Here is a 19,268-nt window from a genome sequence, read left to right on the forward strand (position 1 = left end):
CTTCAATGCAATATGAGTCATCACCAGTGTTAGGGAAAGTTACTTTTAAAAGTAATGCATTACAATATTAAGTTACTTCCAAAAAAGTAACTAATTGCGTTACTTAGTTACTTTTCATGGAAAATAACGCTTACGTTACTTTTTAGTTACTTTTGCGTTACTTTTTCTTGGCTGAGGCTTGATCTCTTGCAGGCCTTGCAGGTGTTTTTTATGACTGAAAAGTTTTGCATCCAGAAATTGCATATTTCTTCATAAAAATTTCGAGCTTTGGCCTGCAATCTCAGTTTCTGACTCAAATTGTTTCCACACAGGCGTGTACAGTACGCATAGAGTGCATAATGTGACTACGTTTAGGTTAATTCAGTAAATATTTTTTTATCGAATTAATTAAACTACATTTTTTTTAAAGTAACTCAAATATTATTGTGTACATTAACTCTTTCACCTCCAGCGTTTTAAAAAAAAGTTGCCAGCCAGCGCCAGCGTTTTTCATGATTTTCACCAAAGTTTAATGCCTTCCAGAAAATGTTCTTCTTTAAATATATAAACATACAATATACCAAATGAAAGAACAGACCCTCTGCTTTAAAAAAAAAAAAAAAAAAACGTTTCATGCTACCTTCAGTGGTTCTTTTGTAATCAGCTTTTGAATATGGGTAGGTTTCTGCAAAAACACCACATTTTGAGCAAAAAGCAGAGATAATTCAATTTTTGTGACGGACTTTTCATAGAGATCCCATTCAGAGCGATCTTTAAAACAGACACGGACATGCAGCAGCTTGCCATAGGGCAATACTTCCGGGTTTAATAGCGGTATTGCGGAAAGACGGAAAATCTCGTCATTGGCGGGGAAGCGTTTTCTCTTAATTGACGAGATATCTCGTCAATGGCGGTGAAAGAGTTTAAAAAGTCATGCGTTACTTTACTAGTTATTATAAAAAAGTAATATTATTACGTAATGCACTTTTCTTGTAATGTGTTACTCCCAACCCTGGTCATCGCTACTTTCATTAAATTTTCCTGAAAGATAAATAATAGCTTGTATGTTGTATGTCACTTTTAAGGGTACAATACCTGTATATGGCTTTAAATGTTATAGACCTGGACTAATTTCCCCAAAACTTTTAAATTTAGTGTGTTTATTGAGTCATTTTTCTAATGGAGACTGTCGGTCAGCCCCATTAATGTAGTTGATTTCATCTTGCGGGGGCATTCGGTCTGTAGGCAAACCTGACCCTCTCTCTCTTTCAATCTTTTTCTCTCACTCTTACCATCATCATCATCTCTTTTCCAACCTGAAAAAAAAATAGAGTGCCAAAAACACACACCTGCTTTCTACCGCAGCTCAACTGCAGCAGACAGAAAGGAAAAGTGAGGAAATGAGGAAAGTGTTGAGCCAAGCGGAGAGAGCGAGAATGAAGAATGAAGTAAAATACGTACAGAGAGAGAGAGAGAGGGAGAGAGAGGAAATCGTTCTACCTGCTCGTCTGGTTTGCGAGCATACTGTCACTCTTTACGCGAAATCTGTGTGCCTGAACACACTATCTTTTCTAGCACAACAAGTGATGAGCCACAGTTCATCTGCAGAGAGAGAGAGAGAGAGAGAGAGAGAGAGAGAGAGAGAGAAAACAAATGCATCTCATTATCTAAGCAGACTCCTCTGCAGTGCTCTTCTCAGCCATCAGTGTCTGTCCACACAGCTCCAACTGCTTTCTTTAAATCAGCTTAAGCTGTGCCTTGCCCCATCTGTCTCTGTGTAAAGCCCTATGGGCCGCGCTGCCGAGCTGCACACAGCAATAACGCCCCCTAGTGCCCGTAAGCTCCAGGGGTGAGACTATATGACTATTAGGAAAACAAAAGAGGGGCTTGTGTCATCCTTCATCTCAGTCTTGTACATTTTTGCAGCTTAAAGCATTGAAAAGTTATTAATTAGGCAAGTTATTTTGTCGTAATCCTTTTATTTTTTTGCATTTATGCTTTTGGTCTATTCTTTCTTTCCAAAGAATTACAAAGTGTACATTGTTGCCTGGGGATCAAAACCATGAACTCTACCAGTTGAGCTACAGAAAAAGTATAGCATTTTAATTATTTTACAAATATATTCATTTGTTTAATAGTTAATATTGAATACGTTTTAATTAACCTTTTAAAAAAATATTTAATATTTATTAAAGAATATTACTGCATTTGTCTCCTTTTGGAAAACCTTTTACTTTGCAAACTATCAAATATATACAACAAGATTATTGTTGTAAATGTTCTTTACTTTACAATTATTGCTCAATATAATGCGTCATCTTTTTTCTAGCATTCTGCATCCTAAGCCTTGCACTTGTAATAGTTTAAAACACATATTAAAGTCATTAAATAAAATATAGGATTACATGTTATCATTTGTTATCACTATTTGCATCAAAGTTGTGGATCAAAGTTGTACACAAGATTGCCGTCGCTTGAGTTGCCAAAAGTCACTGCATTTACATGGACAGAATAATTGGATAGCTACTGTATTAAAATATGCTTTGAACCTGTTTTGATGCATTTACATGCAAATCAATAAGCCGGCTATACAAAAATAAATGCATTTACATTTACAATAAATGCAAATTATTTAGGTTTCTTGCAGGCTTATTGTAGGTATGATGACAAATTTTTCAAAAACCCCAAAGCTCAAAATGTATCACATGACTAGACAGAGCAGACATTCCCATTTACAATGATACATGGATTGTAAAAAAATCTGTTGAGGATTGAGAAAGTTATGATATTTTTAATATTAGAAAACAGAAGGAAAAGTTTTATATGGATGTCAAGGTGTGTGAATTCACATGTTTTTGCTTGTAACTTTCTCAATTTATAGGATATTTGCATGAAATTTGAACAGAAGGTATAATTTCATTAGCTCTTTCAAATGAAATCATAAAAAATTACTTTTTTAGTTGGAATGGGCATCAGACCCATTGTAACCATGGTTTTTAGAAGGATGTCTGCATGTCTGATGATCTGACAGGATGTTCACTGTAGTCTATTACCAGAAACGTAATATTCAAATTTCCGCAATTTATTTAAATACAATCTCCTAAATAGATTACGATTACCATGTTTCAGTACTAAGATAAAAGATATATATTTTGATCCACCTACCTTTCATTAGTGTCCAGATTTTAGTGGAAGCACACCAACAGGTTGAATTTGACACAAATTTTTAAAAACACCCCTGGGTTCAAAGCTCAAAATATCAAACGCTTCCGGTGGTCGGACTTGACGTATTTATTGTCGTATTTAGTAAAAACATACAACAACCATGCGACGAGGATTGGATATTGCATGAGACGCATTGTAAAAGTCCCGCGCTGGCGGAAACAGATTTTATGCCTAAGAATTTCGCTGCGCATGCCCGCGATGTCAGCATTGCTTGATATTGAGTGCGTTTGCATGCACAGTCTTACGCCGATTATGCTTAATAAACTGATAACATGTGGGGTCATGTAAATGCATAAAACAGTTTTCTTTTATTGGGAAAAGCACATTAAGGGTCTAATCACACCAAACGCGCTTTAAACACTTGGAAATGCAAGATTTTATGCAGTATTTTATATGCTTAGGTTTGTAATGTTTATCTTTTACATGCGGAGACATGCAAACATGAACAAAACTACGAGAATGCATATTAAGGCGTTTACATGCATTTTACACGCGATCGGTTTTTGGGCTTTCCCCAATAAAAGAAAACTGTTTAAGCGTTTACGTGACCTTACACGTTATCAATTTATTAACAATAATCAGAGTAATACTTTGTATGTACATGCACTCAGTGTCGCTGCTAGTCGTTGGCGGTGAGAACGCAGCTTTTAAGTGTAATATGTTTTTTGCCGCATCTAGCGGTGAGATTGCGAATTGCAACCAACCTCAATTTCGAAATGCATTTAGAAGCGACGGTAGCTGTCACGGGACAAACATGTTCTCATCTGAGACAACCTATGGATGAAACGTGATCTGTAGAACAGTTTATCTGTTTAGGTCTACTGTAGAAACATGACGGCGTCTTCCATGTAAGGAGACCCGCGGTGTATGTAGATTAAAACTTCTCATTCTAAGGTAATAAAAACAATACAGTTCATTATGTAGGGTCTTTATACACCACTTATAATATAGTTATGTAAATTATGATGCATTTCTGTCAAGAGATCCTTCTTAAAGTTACACATTGCATCTTTAAGTGACTTTCTCTTTCAATTATGTTTCATTATGGAGACATTCCTGATTTTGGTTGTCCTAGTAACAGTTATAAAGAACGACCAGCAGTAACTGATGAGAGATGGATGACATGAGCACCACTGTTGCTACTCTCACCGGAAGTCACCAAGATGTCTAAATGGTACTTTACTCGTTGATCAACCAGGAATGATCCTCTTTCACACTTTTATATCAAGCCTATATATCAAGTGCTTAGACAGGGTAAACTTAGACAGTGTCACATTTGAGCTCAATTCATTTAAACACAGCAAAAAAAAAAGATTTTCACTCCGTCTCTTTTTCGTCAAAAATGCTCAGACGTGCTTTGTAGCCTCGAGCGACGCAGGCAAAAGTTGTGCGTCGGAGAGGCGAGCGCTTTGATCGGTGAACGTCTCTTCCGCTGGAGGTGATTTCCACCACTGTTGCTGCTGCTATTTTTTCTTTTCATATTGGGAGAGCTCAATGCTAGATTAGCGCTCAGTGAATTTCTAGAGGCTTGCCGACAACAGCACAGGGTTTGTGGATCATCATGCGTCCTGTGATTCACAAGCGTTTCAATTGATAATGAGTTGGTGCACTTGTGGGCCTTTGTGGCGAGGCCAGTAAACGCCAAGCGCTCTGAAAAAAACATCTGAGAGAAATGCTGCCCGTCACTTTAAGAGGCATCTGTGATAACTGTCAGTGTGTTTTCAGGGTTTGAGCTTTTGCATTACATGCATTAAATATTTGAATGTGGTCTCCAACTGTGAAAGTTTAGGTACAGGCCTGGAGCTGGTTCACAAGTCTTGGACGATTTTATTTTTTGGGTATATTGTTTTTATATTTACATTAAGCACATGCTATTTCAAAAAGGACTGTTGGGTTGTAATTTAACCAATGTTGGGTTGTTTCAAAACTGTGTTGTTTAATCCCATTTTAGGGGTTAAATATTACCATTTGAAAGGGACACTCCACTTTTTTTGGAAAATATGCTATTTTCCAGCTCCCCCAGAGTTAAACAGATGATTTTTACAGTTTGAAATCCATTCACCCAATCTCCGGGGCTGGCAGTACCACTTTTGGCTGACATGAGCTCCGTTGAAAGTTACCAAGGGGACTATTTTCAGGCGCTGCGTAATATCACTATGCCTGCTGCAGCCATGTTACATCTAGGGAAGCACCGAATCCAGATTTTTTGGGTTCGGCCGAATACCGAATCCACTGTTTAAGATTCGGCCAAATCCGAATACCGAATCCTACTCGCATCCTTATTCCAATAACACAGTAAAACACATTAATGTAGTAAACAACGTCCACAGCAGTGTATTTTTCATTTTATTTGATTTTAACTGTAACATTATGCTAGGATGACAAGTGGGAAAAACTATTTTGACAATTACCATAAGCCTATGCATAATGAAAGCGATGCAGTGTGATGCACTCGTTTTTTCCAGGTGCGTCCACGAAATGTGAACCGCCCCTAAGGCTCACCGAAAAAAAATGCTTATCTCCACGTCAGCACCCGATGTGTGTAATCAACGGCCGCTTGACGTCAACCAGCGTAGCGCAAGCCTAGGGTTTGGTTCGGTGGAAAAATAATCTCGGCCGAACCCAACCCCCTCAAAAAACCCAGTATTCGGCCGAATCCGAATCCTGGATTCGGTGCATACCTAGTTACATCAGCAAAGTCCTTGATTATTAAGCCAGTTTGAGAGTCAAGTTCCTAGCCATATCTGCCTAGAAAATCGCAACTTTTAATTTTCCGTCGGTCTTAGTACACGATGTAACTACAGAAGAGTCATGTTTTAAATAAGAAAAATATCGACAAACTCTTTGCGTTATTTTTGAACGCTATGCTAATGGTCTAATCAGATTCAATGAATTGTGCTAAGCTATGCTAAAAGTGCTAGCGCAGAGATCGGCTGAATGGATTTCAAAACGGTAAAAATCAAATGTTTTACTCTAGGGCAGCTGAAAAATTAGCATATTTTTAAAAAAATGGTGTATCCCTTTAAAACTGGTGTTTATCCCTTTATGACCCAAACACATATGGCAAAAATATATTTTAAGTATAATTTAAAATATATTTTAAAATATACAAAAATGGCCACAAAAAATATATATTTACTGATTATATGTTTATAAAAAAATTTTTTTCACCAATAGAATTTTGGCCATTTTTTATATTTTAAAATATTTATATATAAAATATCTGGAAATATATATATTTTACATGGCACTGGAGGAAAAACTTTGAAGGTTACAAACCGGTAAACATAACGGGTTTTAAAAGATTAAAATTACATATATTTTCAACTGCAAAAATATACTTATAATTTTAAATTTGATAAATTTTATACTTAAACTTTATACATTTTATACAAACTTTGATATTTTTGCCAGGTAAAATATTTTTTTTGCCATATGGGTTGTAAAATTAGAAATGTATTTGTTGCCCCCCCCCCAAAAAAAAACATGTACGTGTTAATATATGAAGGTTCAAATTTAGAAATATATAATTAGGCTTAACTTTCTACAAGCATATAGTTAAAAAATATTTTTGGCCAAATACATTTTATTTTTGGGGTATAGGAACGCTGGGTTGAAAAAACTATTGAAAATTTTTTTTTCGATTGTGCGTGTCTGGCAGATGCTATCATCCAAAGTAACTTGCATTCACATTAAGCATCTTATTATGTTTTTCCTTGGATCGAACCTGCAACATTTCACTGTTGTTGGATTTGCAGTGGATTTACCAAATAAATGAAAATCAAAATAAGGGAATAAAATGGTGGTTGAGGAGATGTGGCCTGGGGGAGGTGTTTGCAGATGCCTCTTACCCATGAAAAATTGCAAACCACGACGTCTCATGTCTTGTTTTTATGTTTTGCAAATGTGTCCCAAAGCTTTTTCTTCAGTTTTAGCATCTTCTGGAGACATTTTCAGCAATTTCACTACTACCTTAGCTCACAAGCTTAGAATCGCTCATGTGTCTTTTCAAGTTCACGTAAGAGCTCTGAAATATCTCTCCAGCCAGACACCAAATGAGTTCACAGCTTGTAATAAAATAATGCGTTGTGACAATCCCCTGCCGGTTAATCTCTCCTCACCTTCCCCTGCTCTCTCTCCTGTCTAAGTTCCACCTTCACAGCCCTACATCCAGCTGGATTCTGATGAGCCATGGGTGGAGGGAGAGAAGTACACGGTGACCTGCGTCGCTCCTGACGCCAAACCTCCTGCAGAAATCGCCATGTTCAAAGGTAGGTCGTCATTTAAGAGCTAGACTCATTATTACATCCATTAAATGTTTCTGCATCGAGAGAATTTCACTGTAGATATATACAAAAGATCAAAATTGCTCTGGAGGCTTTAAGATAAATGGCCGTGAGTTCGATCTAAGTGTAGACTTCATGATTCATTTAATAAGTTGATGTCACAGCAAGCCCTGTCAAGACGTACCCTTAGGCAACTCACTGACTCCTAAACTTCTCCAAACTGTGTCTTATTTCTTTGAATCTTTTCTATACTTTTCCTCAGATGGAGAGGAGCTGACCGAAACCGATTCTTTCACCATGCCGGGCTCGAAGGATAAGCTGCTGAACACAAATACCGAAGTCACGTAAGTTAACGCGAGCACAATGTAGTAATAGCTTCTTTGGTGTTGAATACACGCCACCATGTGCAGTGTATCTTTGAATGTCCGACCTTGAGAATTTATGGTATTGAAATAACTTAATTCATGAAAAGAAGATGGAGAGGTCACCAGAAGCTGATGGTGTTATATAAAAATAAACCACAGTGTACACAAGAGTCTTTCATTTAGACAAAATGTCCAGTGAGAACATGTTTTCATTTTTAAAGAGGACTTAAGGTGCAATAGTCAACAAATAGTAGTTGACTTTATCAAAAGAGCTTTTTGAATCGATGTAAAGTCATTACGATTAAAGTGTAAGAGACAGCACTGTTAATTCATAATCATATATCATATTATTACACTGTCAGATAAAAGGTACAAAAGCTGTCACTGGGATGGTACCCTGTACCAAATATACACAGTTGAGGTACTGGTGTGTCCTGTTATGCCCGAAGTACAGTCTGTTTTGAAAGGGATACTCCACTGTTTTGAGAATATACTCATTTTCCAGTTTCCCTAGAGTTAAACATTTGATTTTTACCGTTTTGAAATCCATTCAGCTGATCTTTGGGTCTGGTTCCACCACTTTTAGCATAGCTTAGCATAATTCATTGAATCTGATTAGACCATTAGCATCGCGCAAAAAATAAAAAAGAATTTCGATATTTTTCCTAAACTTGACTCTTCTGTAGTTACATCATGTACTAAGACTGTAATAATCAAGGACTTTGCTGCCGTAACATGGCTCTAGGTGGCGCAATGATATTACGCAGCACCTGAAAATAGTCCTCTGCTACTGAAAGTTAATGAGAGTATTGTTCCTATCCATATCTGCCTAAAAAAACGCAATTTTAAATTTTCCGTCAGTCTTAGTACACAATGTAACTACAGAAGAGTCAAGTTTTAAATAGGAAAAATATCAAAACTCTTTGGTTATTTTTTAGCGCGATGCTAATGGTCTAATCAGATTCAATGGATTATGCTAAGCTATGCTAAAAGTGGTACAGCAAGACCCGGAGATCGGCTGAATGGATTTCAAAAAGGTCAAAATCAGATGTTTAACTCTAGGGGAGCTGAAAAATGAGAATATTTTCAAAAAAAGTGGAGTGTCCCTTTAACGTGTACACAAACATACGCGCATGGTCGAATGCACAGCCTTGCAAAGTATCGTTTATTTGACTCGTTCGTGTACATAGCAATATGCATCTCCTGGGCTATCTACTTAATTCTCCTGTATACGCGCATGCGCGACCTATGTGTACAATGTACGCAGGGTTTTAAAAATCCAGCTGTGCACGTACAGTACGCACACACCCTTCTGATGATGAAAATTTCATCACGTGCACTGTATGCGTACCTTCGCGTACACGAAAAAAGTGGACTGGATCTTTACTGTATATGCAGCTTTTAGGTACACTTGGGTATATGAGGAGCTCAGATGCAAAAGCCACTAAATGCCACCTTTGTCAAAATGAGATAATGATATTAACCAAATGCTCTCTGCACATATTATACATTCATTAAAGACTTTCGCTTCAAAACCTCAGGTCATTCAGAAATACTTTTTTTTGGCAGAATCTGTTAAATGCCAAGTTTTCATAGTGCATGGATGATGAATCTAAAATTACCATGGATTATAGTCAATCTTGGGTCCTTTTTGAACACTTGGACCTGAGTACAACCTGGGGGGAAACAGTGGTTCAGTGTCTAGCACTGTTGCCTCACAGCAAGAAGGTCCCCGATTCAAGCCCCAGCTAGGTCCGGTGGCCTTTCTATGTGGAGTCTGCATGTTTTCCCTGTGTCAACGTGGGTTTACTCCGGGTACTCCGGTTTTATCCCACAGGCAAAAAACATGCAAGTAAAATGAACTGGAGATCATAAATTGTCCCTTCCCAACCTTTGTGTGGATGAAATTGTGTATAGAGTAACTGCTTCTCGCCATGAATATAGCCATAGATGCTGGCGTAAAGAATAAATGAAGAAGAAGAATATAACTTAAATGTGGCAGCCACAACCATCACAGCACCCCTTAATGTGTGGTTTAATTTCCTAATTTGTACCTTTTATGATTAACATTTTATTGATTTTCAGGCACTTTTCACAATACAACATAACACATCTGTACCAAATTAACATTTCCAAAACCCTATCCCCACCCACTCAAGGAGAGGTCCCCACTAGATCTTGAAGTACAACTTGGCTATACAATTCATTATAATAAGAATTATTTAGCACATAATAATGAAAAAGAGACAACAATAATACCACTAGACAAAAATAAATAAATAAATAAACAAATAAATAAATAAACAAATAAAGGATAAAATAATATTAATAATGATACTAATTACTGCCCCCTTTCCAAATAAGATAAATATCTAGACCATTTCTTTAAAAAAAAAAGTAAATTATCCATCTTGATTGAACGAGGTGTCACGTGACGCGATGCGAGAGAAGGCAGCTTAGTAGTGAGCTCCGCTTCACTTTGCTACAATTATCCTGTTAATAATCACGATTCGGTGGAATCAGTATTCGTATTATCATCATAGCAATACTGATATTAAAGAATGTCTAAAACCATGAAATCTTCGGCATGCGGGGATATAAAAAGGCATTTACGCTCCCAAACGCCCGACGCTACACAGCTTCAAGATAGCCGGGAGCTAATGCTAGCTGACTCCGAGACCGAGTCTACAGTTGCGAATCAAGACATTACCAACATTTATACAATTTTGAACAAAATCTCAAGTGATTTGGAGGGAATTGCGGAGATACGCAAAACGACTGCATCGGTGGAGGCTAAATTATCCGCTCTGATTACAAGACTGGATGAGGTTGAAAAACGAGTGGAGTTTCTAGAAGTGGCTGAGAGAGAACTACAGGCCAATCCACCTGCTACCAAAGCCGAGTTGGAATTAATATGGGATAGAATAGAAGACATGGAGAATCAGAACAGACGCAATAATGTTCGTATCGTCGGAATACCTGAAGGAAAAGAAGGCCAGGACATGGTGAGGTTTCTGGAGGATCTTATCCCTCAATTGATTGACTCGCCGAGCCGGCAATTTGGGATTGAACGCGCACAAAGATCTCCGGGACAGCGCCTCAACCTGACGGATAAACCTCGGATAATTATAGCAAAATTCCTGAGGTCCGCCGACAGGGATTTCGTGTTACGGGCGGCGAGAATTAAAGGCAAACTTTACTGGGAGAACAATTTTATTATGGTCTTTCCTGACTTCACCAGAACAACGCAGCAGAAGCGAGAAAGATTTAAGGAATGCAAGAAATTGCTGCACTTGAAGAAGGTGAGCTTCGCATTGCTTTATCCTGCAAAATTACGAATTGAGACCAAGGATGGCCGTAAGACTTTTTCTTGTCCACGACAGGCTATGGCATTTATTGAAAAAATGTAATGTCGCTTGATATCCTTTTTTTCTTTCATTTTTATTTTTTATTTTCTTTACTTTCTCGAAAGTTTTTTTTTTTTTCCTGCTGTTAAATTTCATCGGCCTTGATTATTTTTGATTTTTTTCTTTTCCATTTTGAGTAGCGAAATGTCGCGGAACTTCTCTTGAATGAGTCATGGACCATTGGACTATTGTGGGATGGGTTTTTGTTAAAACGTTAATGCGCTATGTTTATATCGAAGCGCAATCTGTTTTTGTTTCTGTGTGGGTTGAATGGGGTCTTGCGGTTACATTATTGCTTGAATATGGTTTAGAGAAGGGGAACTTGGCTACATGTGTTTTTTTTTTTTTTTTTTTTTTCTTCTATTTAAGAATGCCACTCGTTGACTTAGGTAAATTGTCTTTTTCTACGTGGAATGTTAATGGGTTGGGGCACCCTATTAAAAGAAAGAAGGTGGTGACTTCTCTCAACCGTAACAAATTGGATATTGTATTTCTTCAAGAGACACATCTTGCTTTGCATGAAGCTGAAAAATTGGGAAGGGCTTTCGGCGGTTATATGTTTTGCAGTGAAGGATCAAGTAATAGTAGGGGAGTTATAATATTAATAAAAAAGCATTTACAATTTAGATATGTTAATCAAATGAAAGACACGTCTGGAAGAGTAATTATGGTTTGGGCCGAAATACAGGGGAAGAATTTATTATTGGCCAATATTTATGCGCCTAATATTGATGACCAAAATTTTTTTATAGAACTAGAAGCGATGTTGCTTTCTGCGGGGAATTATGAGATTGTGCTGGGTGGAGATTTTAACTTGTTAATGGATCCACTTTTAGATCATAATAGCCCAAAAGTGTTTACCACATCAAAAGCGAAATTGTCATTACTTAGGATGTGTCAATCTCTCGGTCTCATAGATATTTGGAGACTTCTGAATCCAGTTGGAAGGGATTATACCTTTTTTTCGCATGCACATAAAAATTTTTCTAGAATTGATTTTTTTCTTTTATCAAAAACACTAATTTCTTCTGTTATTGAATGCAAAATTGGAAATATTTTAATTTCGGACCATGCTTGGGTATTCTTAGACTTGAAGCCTTATATAGAGAGGAAAAAATCATACAGATGGCGTCTTAATACATCTCTTTTACAAAATTCAGAATTTCATTTAATGTTAAAAACGGAAATTAAAGAGTATATAAAAACAAATTGGTTATCAGTATCCTCGGTGGGAGTTGCTTGGGATGCTTTTAAGGCAGTTATTAGGGGACGTATTATTCAATTTGCGGCGTATTTTAAGAAATCAAAAGCACAAGAACTTTTGGGTTTGGAAAATAGCATTAAACGGGTCGAAACAAAAATAAAATGTCAAATGACATCTAGTGGTCTTCTAGAATTAACGCAGCTGAAATATAGATATAACACAATTCTTTCGCAAAAGATTGAGTTTCTGAGGTTTAGGTCAAGACAGACATATTTTGAGTCAGGAGATAAAGTAGGAAAACTTCTAGCTAATTATATCAAGCATAAGGAGTGTTCTTCTATTATTCCATCTGTTAGGTCTTCTAGGGGAGATATATTGACTTCTGCTACAGATATAAATACTACATTTAAAGAATTTTATATAGATCTTTATAAGTCATCATCTTCTTCATCCGAGGAAGAAATGAGTAGATTCCTTGAACCGTTAGATCTCCCTAAACTAGCAAATGAGCAGAAGCAATTTCTTGACTCTGATATAACGCTAGAGGAAGTGATTGAGGTGATCAGAGCATTGCCTACAGGAAAAGCTCCCGGTCCGGACGGTTTTTCCGCAGAATTTTTTAAGGAACATATTAAAGATCTTGCTCCTTTAATGCTAGAAGTTTTTATGGAGGCATTTCAGAGGGAGGAGTTACCTCCAACGATGTCACAAGCTTTAATTAGTCTCATACTTAAAAAGGATAAAGACCCAAGTGAATGTAAAAATTACCGTCCAATATCACTGATTCAACTTGATATGAAAATTTTGTCAAAAATTCTGACTAATCGGTTAAATAAAGTTATATCATCACTTATACATGTGGACCAAGTAGGGTTTATTAGCGGACGTAGTTCTTCTGATAATATTCGTCGGTTTATTGACATTATGTGGTCAGTGAGGGAGGAACAGTCCCCAATAGCAGCCATCTCATTAGACGCTGAGAAGGCTTTTGACATGATAGAATGGAGATATTTATTCAAAATTCTAGAAGTCCATGGGTTTGGAAGCACGTTTATAAGATGGCTCAAACTATTGTACAAACAACCAGTAGCAGCGGTACAAACTAATGGATTAATATCAGAGTATTTTTCACTCGGTAGAGGAACACGGCAAGGTTCTCCACTCTCCCCGTTGCTGTTTTGTCTAGCTTTGGAACCGCTAGCTGCTGCAATTAGGAAAAATGAAGACTTTCCTGGCATCGTAGCAGGGGGGCAGATACACAAGCTTATGCTTTATGCAGATGATATTTTATTATTTGTTTCTGATCCTAGTAGGTCCATACCTTGTCTTTTTAGAGTAATTGATTCTTTTTCAAAATTTTCAGGGTATAAGGTGAATTGGTCTAAATCTGAAGCCCTCGCATTGACAGCATTTTGCCCTGCTTCAGCTTTTCATCCTGGCATGTTTCAATGGCCTAAGTTAGGTATTAGATATTTAGGAATTATATTTCCCTCAAATTTAAATGAATTAGTAAGAGTTAATTTTGATCCCCTAATGAAGAAAATTTCTTGTGACATGAATAGATGGTCTCGACTCCATATGTCAATGGCTGGAAAAGTCAATGTAATTAAAATGAGTTGCATGCCAAAATTGAACTATTTACTTCAGTCTCTACCAATACAAATACCTCTTAATTACTTTAAACAGTTTGACAGAATGTGTAAGATTTTTATTTGGAATGGTAAGCGCCCTCGGATGCATTTTAACAAGCTGCAGAGACCTGTTGAGAAAGGTGGTTTAGGCCTGCCTAATGTTTTATTTTATTATTATGCTTTCAGTCTTAGACACCTGGCCCATTGGTCACTGCCGCCTGAGCGAGCTCCCCCTTGGTATACAATAGAACAATCTGTCTTCCCTTTGATTTCATTATTGCAGAGTCTGTCCATTAAATTGGATAGCGAGGCAAAGAAACATCCTATTATTTCGCACTTGCATACAGTTTGGATAAGGATTTCCCGTTTGCGTAGTTCTGATCCGTACCTTAATATATGTTCGAGTATATGGTTGAATCCTAAACTGTGTATTAATAAAGTCCCCTTTCTATGGAAAGAATGGATTATGAAAGGAGTGATTATGTTAAGGGACCTCTATGAAAATGATAGTTTGAAGTCATTTGAACATTTATGCCAGCAGTATGGGATATCTAGATCTCAGTTTTTTCGATATTTACAGCTACGGCATTTACTTTGTACTATTTTCGGCTCCAGTACACAGCTTCCTAAGCCAGCAGATATTCATTGTATGGTATTGTCAACATATGGAAAGGGTCATGAAGTATCAACATACTACTCCTGGCTGATTCAAAATCTGGGTGATGGTGCGTTATCAGCTCTTAAGAAAGTATGGGAAAGAGATTTAAATTTAACACTTGATGAGGAGGAGTGGTGTAGAGTTTTAAAAAATGTTAAAACTGCATCTAGGGATGCAAGAATACGTCTCATACAGTTTAAGATACTGCATCGTTTTTATTGGACCCCTTCCAGATTATTTAGGCTTGGGTTAAAAGGCACACCATATTGCTGGAGATGTAAGACCGAGGATGGAGACTTAACTCATGCCCTCTGGACCTGTACAAAAATTCAGGTTTTCTGGAAAAGGGTACATGAATATATTGGCAGGGTTTTGGAGACCCAGGTTTCACTATGTCCTCAGCTGTTTATATTGGGTGTGTGGACAGATAGGGATATAAGAGACAAGCACATAAGAAACTGGGTACAAACCAGTTTAATGATTGGCAGACAAATTATTCTTAGGAGTTGGAAGTCAGAGGAGGCCCCTTCCTTTCAAGAATGGGTAGCAGAACTGGGTAGAGTGGCTGCTCTGGAAAAAATGTCTTACGGACAGATGGATTTGTACCTTTTAAGTAATGCTGTTTATCATTTGCAGTGCTTCTAGTTGCATCTTTAGTGATTTTGCAACTGATTGTGTTTTTATGAGAGGTTTTTGCCAGAAAAGCTTGCATGCACTTAAAGGGTTTTGCAGCAAAAGAGAGCCAAATTTGTTAAATACCAAAGAAATGACTAAGCATGGGAATATAAGGCATTTAAGTTACTGACTGATAACCTTTAAAGTAAAATTACAGAACGCACTTAGAGGGTTTTGCATTTGAACTCAATATTAGAGATTTTGTGGCTTATTGTTTGAGCAATGTAGTTCAACCAAACATTTTTAAAATAATTTCTTATATTCTTCCAAACTCAGTATTATTTCTTCTTTTGTTAAACTCACAGATAAAAAAATGCATGTATGCAAATGCATGCTGTCAATAATATAACTTTTTTGTAAATTCAATACATTGTGTCATAGTCTTCAGCGGTACAGGTAACATGAACATTAACAATGCACATTTTTCATTAAAACCTCTTTTCAGACTTACCATGCAATGCAATTACTTGGATTGATCCACATTTGTTTTAAACTGCATACTCAAGCATATTTAGCCTGTCGCAAATGCCAAAATCCATTCACCATTTGACAGAATATCTGAATCTGGTTCGCTCCCCTTTAGCTGTGCACTTGAATAAGGTATTGCTGACAAATCAGATCAGGGAACCCAGGTACAGTTAAGTGTGTCTTGGCAGTGCTCCAGAGTGGCAAATGGAGTAATGTTGTAAGCTCAGTGAGTTTGTGGGTAATTGTGCTACGTTTTTATCCCAGTGTTGCCACAGAGTAAAACGTATTAAAGCAGGCCAGCCCCTCTCTTTCATTACAGCATTAACGCGAAGAGCTCAGATGACGGCCGACGGTTTACATGCCGAGCGAAGAACCTGGCTTCTCCCCGAGCTCTTGAGACCAGCATTACCATGAGGGTATACTGTAAGCATCCCGTCTTGTGTCGTCTTGTATATCTTGTGTTAGTAGCAATGCTGTGCCAAACGTACAGAATTGTCTACAAAATGTTTGGTGGTCAGTCTTTTTGTTACCCGAAAGCTACCATTTCTCACTGAACGTGATGTGTTTACTGTATTATTAATGACAAAAATTAATAAACCATTAATGTTCATGCATGTATTTTTCATTTCTGTGTTACACGCCAGAGGACCAGATATTAAAAAAACTTCAAACAGGGTTGAATTAAATGGAGCACATGCTGTAAATAATGAAAATCAAACAGTGAGTCGAATTTAAGACTTTGGCTGGAAACCAGTGACTGAGTCGTGAATTTCTTATATTGGGCTGAGTTCATGGCCACAGTCTCCTGCATGATTCATATTCATTTGGCCCTTTTACCTGTCAAGTAATATTCCTTTAGTTTTTACTACAGTAAGAATTTTCACCACAGTAGCAGCGTTCGGTACCAAGAACAACACGCCCAAAGTTTACAGAAAAAATACCTTATTTCAAATCAAATTAGAGAGGTAATTTTTGACCACCGACTTGTATGCATATACAGTATGCATCATGTATTATATTGTGATAATATTTAAAATAGCCAAAACAGTTCTGCTATGGCATCATGTAGCACCTTCATTTTGGTGTAGTTTATTAAATGATTCTTTGAAAAACTATATAAGCAAACTTTATTATTATACGAATCCAGTTATAGACTGTTTCATTTGACGCATGTGCATTGTCGCGGTTACGCACATAACCTGAAGAGCACTTCCGGTCTGTATTTATTTATCAATCTGGCTAGTGGCTAAACTGATCTATGAAACAAGTACCTTGTCGGAAATAAAATGTTTGACAGCCAGGCATGAATTCAAGTACCTGTACCTGTAACTAACATTGTATGCATTCATTTTACACAGTAACGTTAGCTTAGTGTAAGGGTGCGTTTACACCAGACGTGAATAAAGTGTTAAGTGCGAGTGATGTACATGTTAAGTCAATGCAAAGATGCGATAGACAGACATCCTATGGCGCGATTGACGTGAATTAAGTATTTCGTGCGTTTGACGCGTGTTACTATAGACTGTAAAAAAATTTGGACGACGCCCGTTTGCTCTCTTCCATTTGTGAAAAGTGAAGTCGTCAGTGTCCCGATATGGCACTGACATCTTGGGTCTTGAGTCTGCGCAGTAGCGATTTCGGGACCAGTACTGAGCAGTAGTGAGCAGGAAGTAAATCTGCGAAATCAAGGCCCCTCCCTCTCTCTCGCAGAATGCGCATATCACAGCTGTCAATCATGACGTCACACCACCGTTTTTATAGTGTTAAATAACTAACTAAAAACAAACTTATTTTCAAAACAAACACTTGAATTTACATAAGCATGATAACAATTACAGTAAATGACAGAAACCAGCTTCAAAAAAAGATAATTGAAATGTAATTAAATAGTTTAGTTTGTATCAAGTCATATTAAATAACGTGGGAGACAGGGTTTACGACCTATAGACGTTTTCATCGGACGCACGTGCGGTCACGCGATTGCGCGTCTGGTCAGAACTTTACTTCCGTTTTCTGTTTGTTTATTGGTCTGACTAGATGCTAAACTTAACTCTTAAACAAATACCTCGTCGAAAAAAATAATAAAAATGTTGGTTTCGTAGGTAATGTACATTTATTTTGCTTGTTATATAATGGCGCTTTTCCATTGCATAGTACCCCACGGTTTAGTTTAGTTTGGGTCGGGTCAGCTCACCTCACTTTGGCGTGGTTAGCTTTTCCATCGAGTTTAGTATCACTTCGTAGTGGGAGGGATTATAGGCGTGTCGTTATATTTGCACTGCCTACTGCTGTGACATCATACAAGTGAGAGCGTTGTTTTACATTCCCATACATTTATTTATTTCTCAGTCCGCCACAAAATTAAAATTGGCCACCACAAATTGATGTTTGCACATCGCGTTTATAACTACCTCTGTCTCACATGACAGTTTCTGTTCAAACACCTGTGGCGTCAGCCGATGGCGCTTTGCTGAAGCTCATTGAAGTTGCACTTATTACTGTAAGCATATATAATGCTGACGTGCTCATCGCGAATGTTCCGCCACAAACTGCAAGTCTGGAAAAAACTGTTTTGGTGTCCCTGATTCTCAACTTGTGGATGTTTTTCATCACTAAAAGGACTTTGGGAACTTATAGCAGAGCACAGATGACAACATGTTTGCTCAAGACAGCGCAAGCTAGCACTGAGGTAAAGCTAATATTTTACATTATAGTGATGACGCTGCAGTGATGATTCTCTCAGACCAATCAGTGATCTACAATGTTTTCGCATCACGTTTGGTATCAGCTCGGGTCGCTTGGAACCCCAACCGAGGTGGTTCGAAAAAAGTATCGGGTACCACGTACTGCACCTAATGGAAAAGCTCCCAAAAGTATGCTTACCCAACCCAAACTAAACCAAACCAAACCGTGGGGTACTATGCAATGGAAAAGCGCCATAAATAAACTACTTTAAAAGGACTTTGTTGTTATTTATTCTTATCGGAATTTAAAGGAAGTTACGTGATTATCACGGAAGACGCTTGTTTATGTTGTTACTGCTGAAACCGTCTATACTGGGACAAGTCACTGGGGGGCGATCGAGACGTTTTGGCTTCACTTTTTAGGGCTTGTGTGTAACGCATGAGTTAAAAAATCTGAATGTTGATATCTGCGTTAATCTTTCAGGAGCTACCAAGCGGAGGCAGAAACACGAAATGACACATCATCAAACTTTTATAGAAACAGGAATAAAAAGGATCTTGCTTGGAAAAAAGTGAGGAGGTTGGACAGTCAGATAAGCTGTAAAAAAGTTCTTTACTCAATTTAAGCTATATATGTATACACACACACATACATGCATACATATTGAGACTAGCTAAAGTCGGTA

At 37.5% G+C, this 19,268-nt stretch overlaps 1 protein-coding gene across 1 annotated transcript in view; it reads left to right on the forward strand.

Moving 5' to 3' along the window:
- The window catches only part of nphs1 (NPHS1 adhesion molecule, nephrin), a 104,484-nt gene that overhangs the window by 31,369 nt on the left and 53,847 nt on the right, over window positions 1-19,268 (forward strand). The window contains exons 5-7 of the mRNA XM_065280655.2: window positions 7,353-7,475; window positions 7,753-7,834; window positions 16,218-16,321. Of these exons, the coding sequence (XP_065136727.1) occupies window positions 7,353-7,475; window positions 7,753-7,834; window positions 16,218-16,321 (309 nt within the window). The remainder of the gene's footprint in view (window positions 1-7,352; window positions 7,476-7,752; window positions 7,835-16,217; window positions 16,322-19,268) is intronic.

This window comes from Paramisgurnus dabryanus, chromosome 8 (assembly GCF_030506205.2).
Source record: "Paramisgurnus dabryanus chromosome 8, PD_genome_1.1, whole genome shotgun sequence".
Taxonomy (NCBI): domain Eukaryota; kingdom Metazoa; phylum Chordata; class Actinopteri; order Cypriniformes; family Cobitidae; genus Paramisgurnus; species Paramisgurnus dabryanus.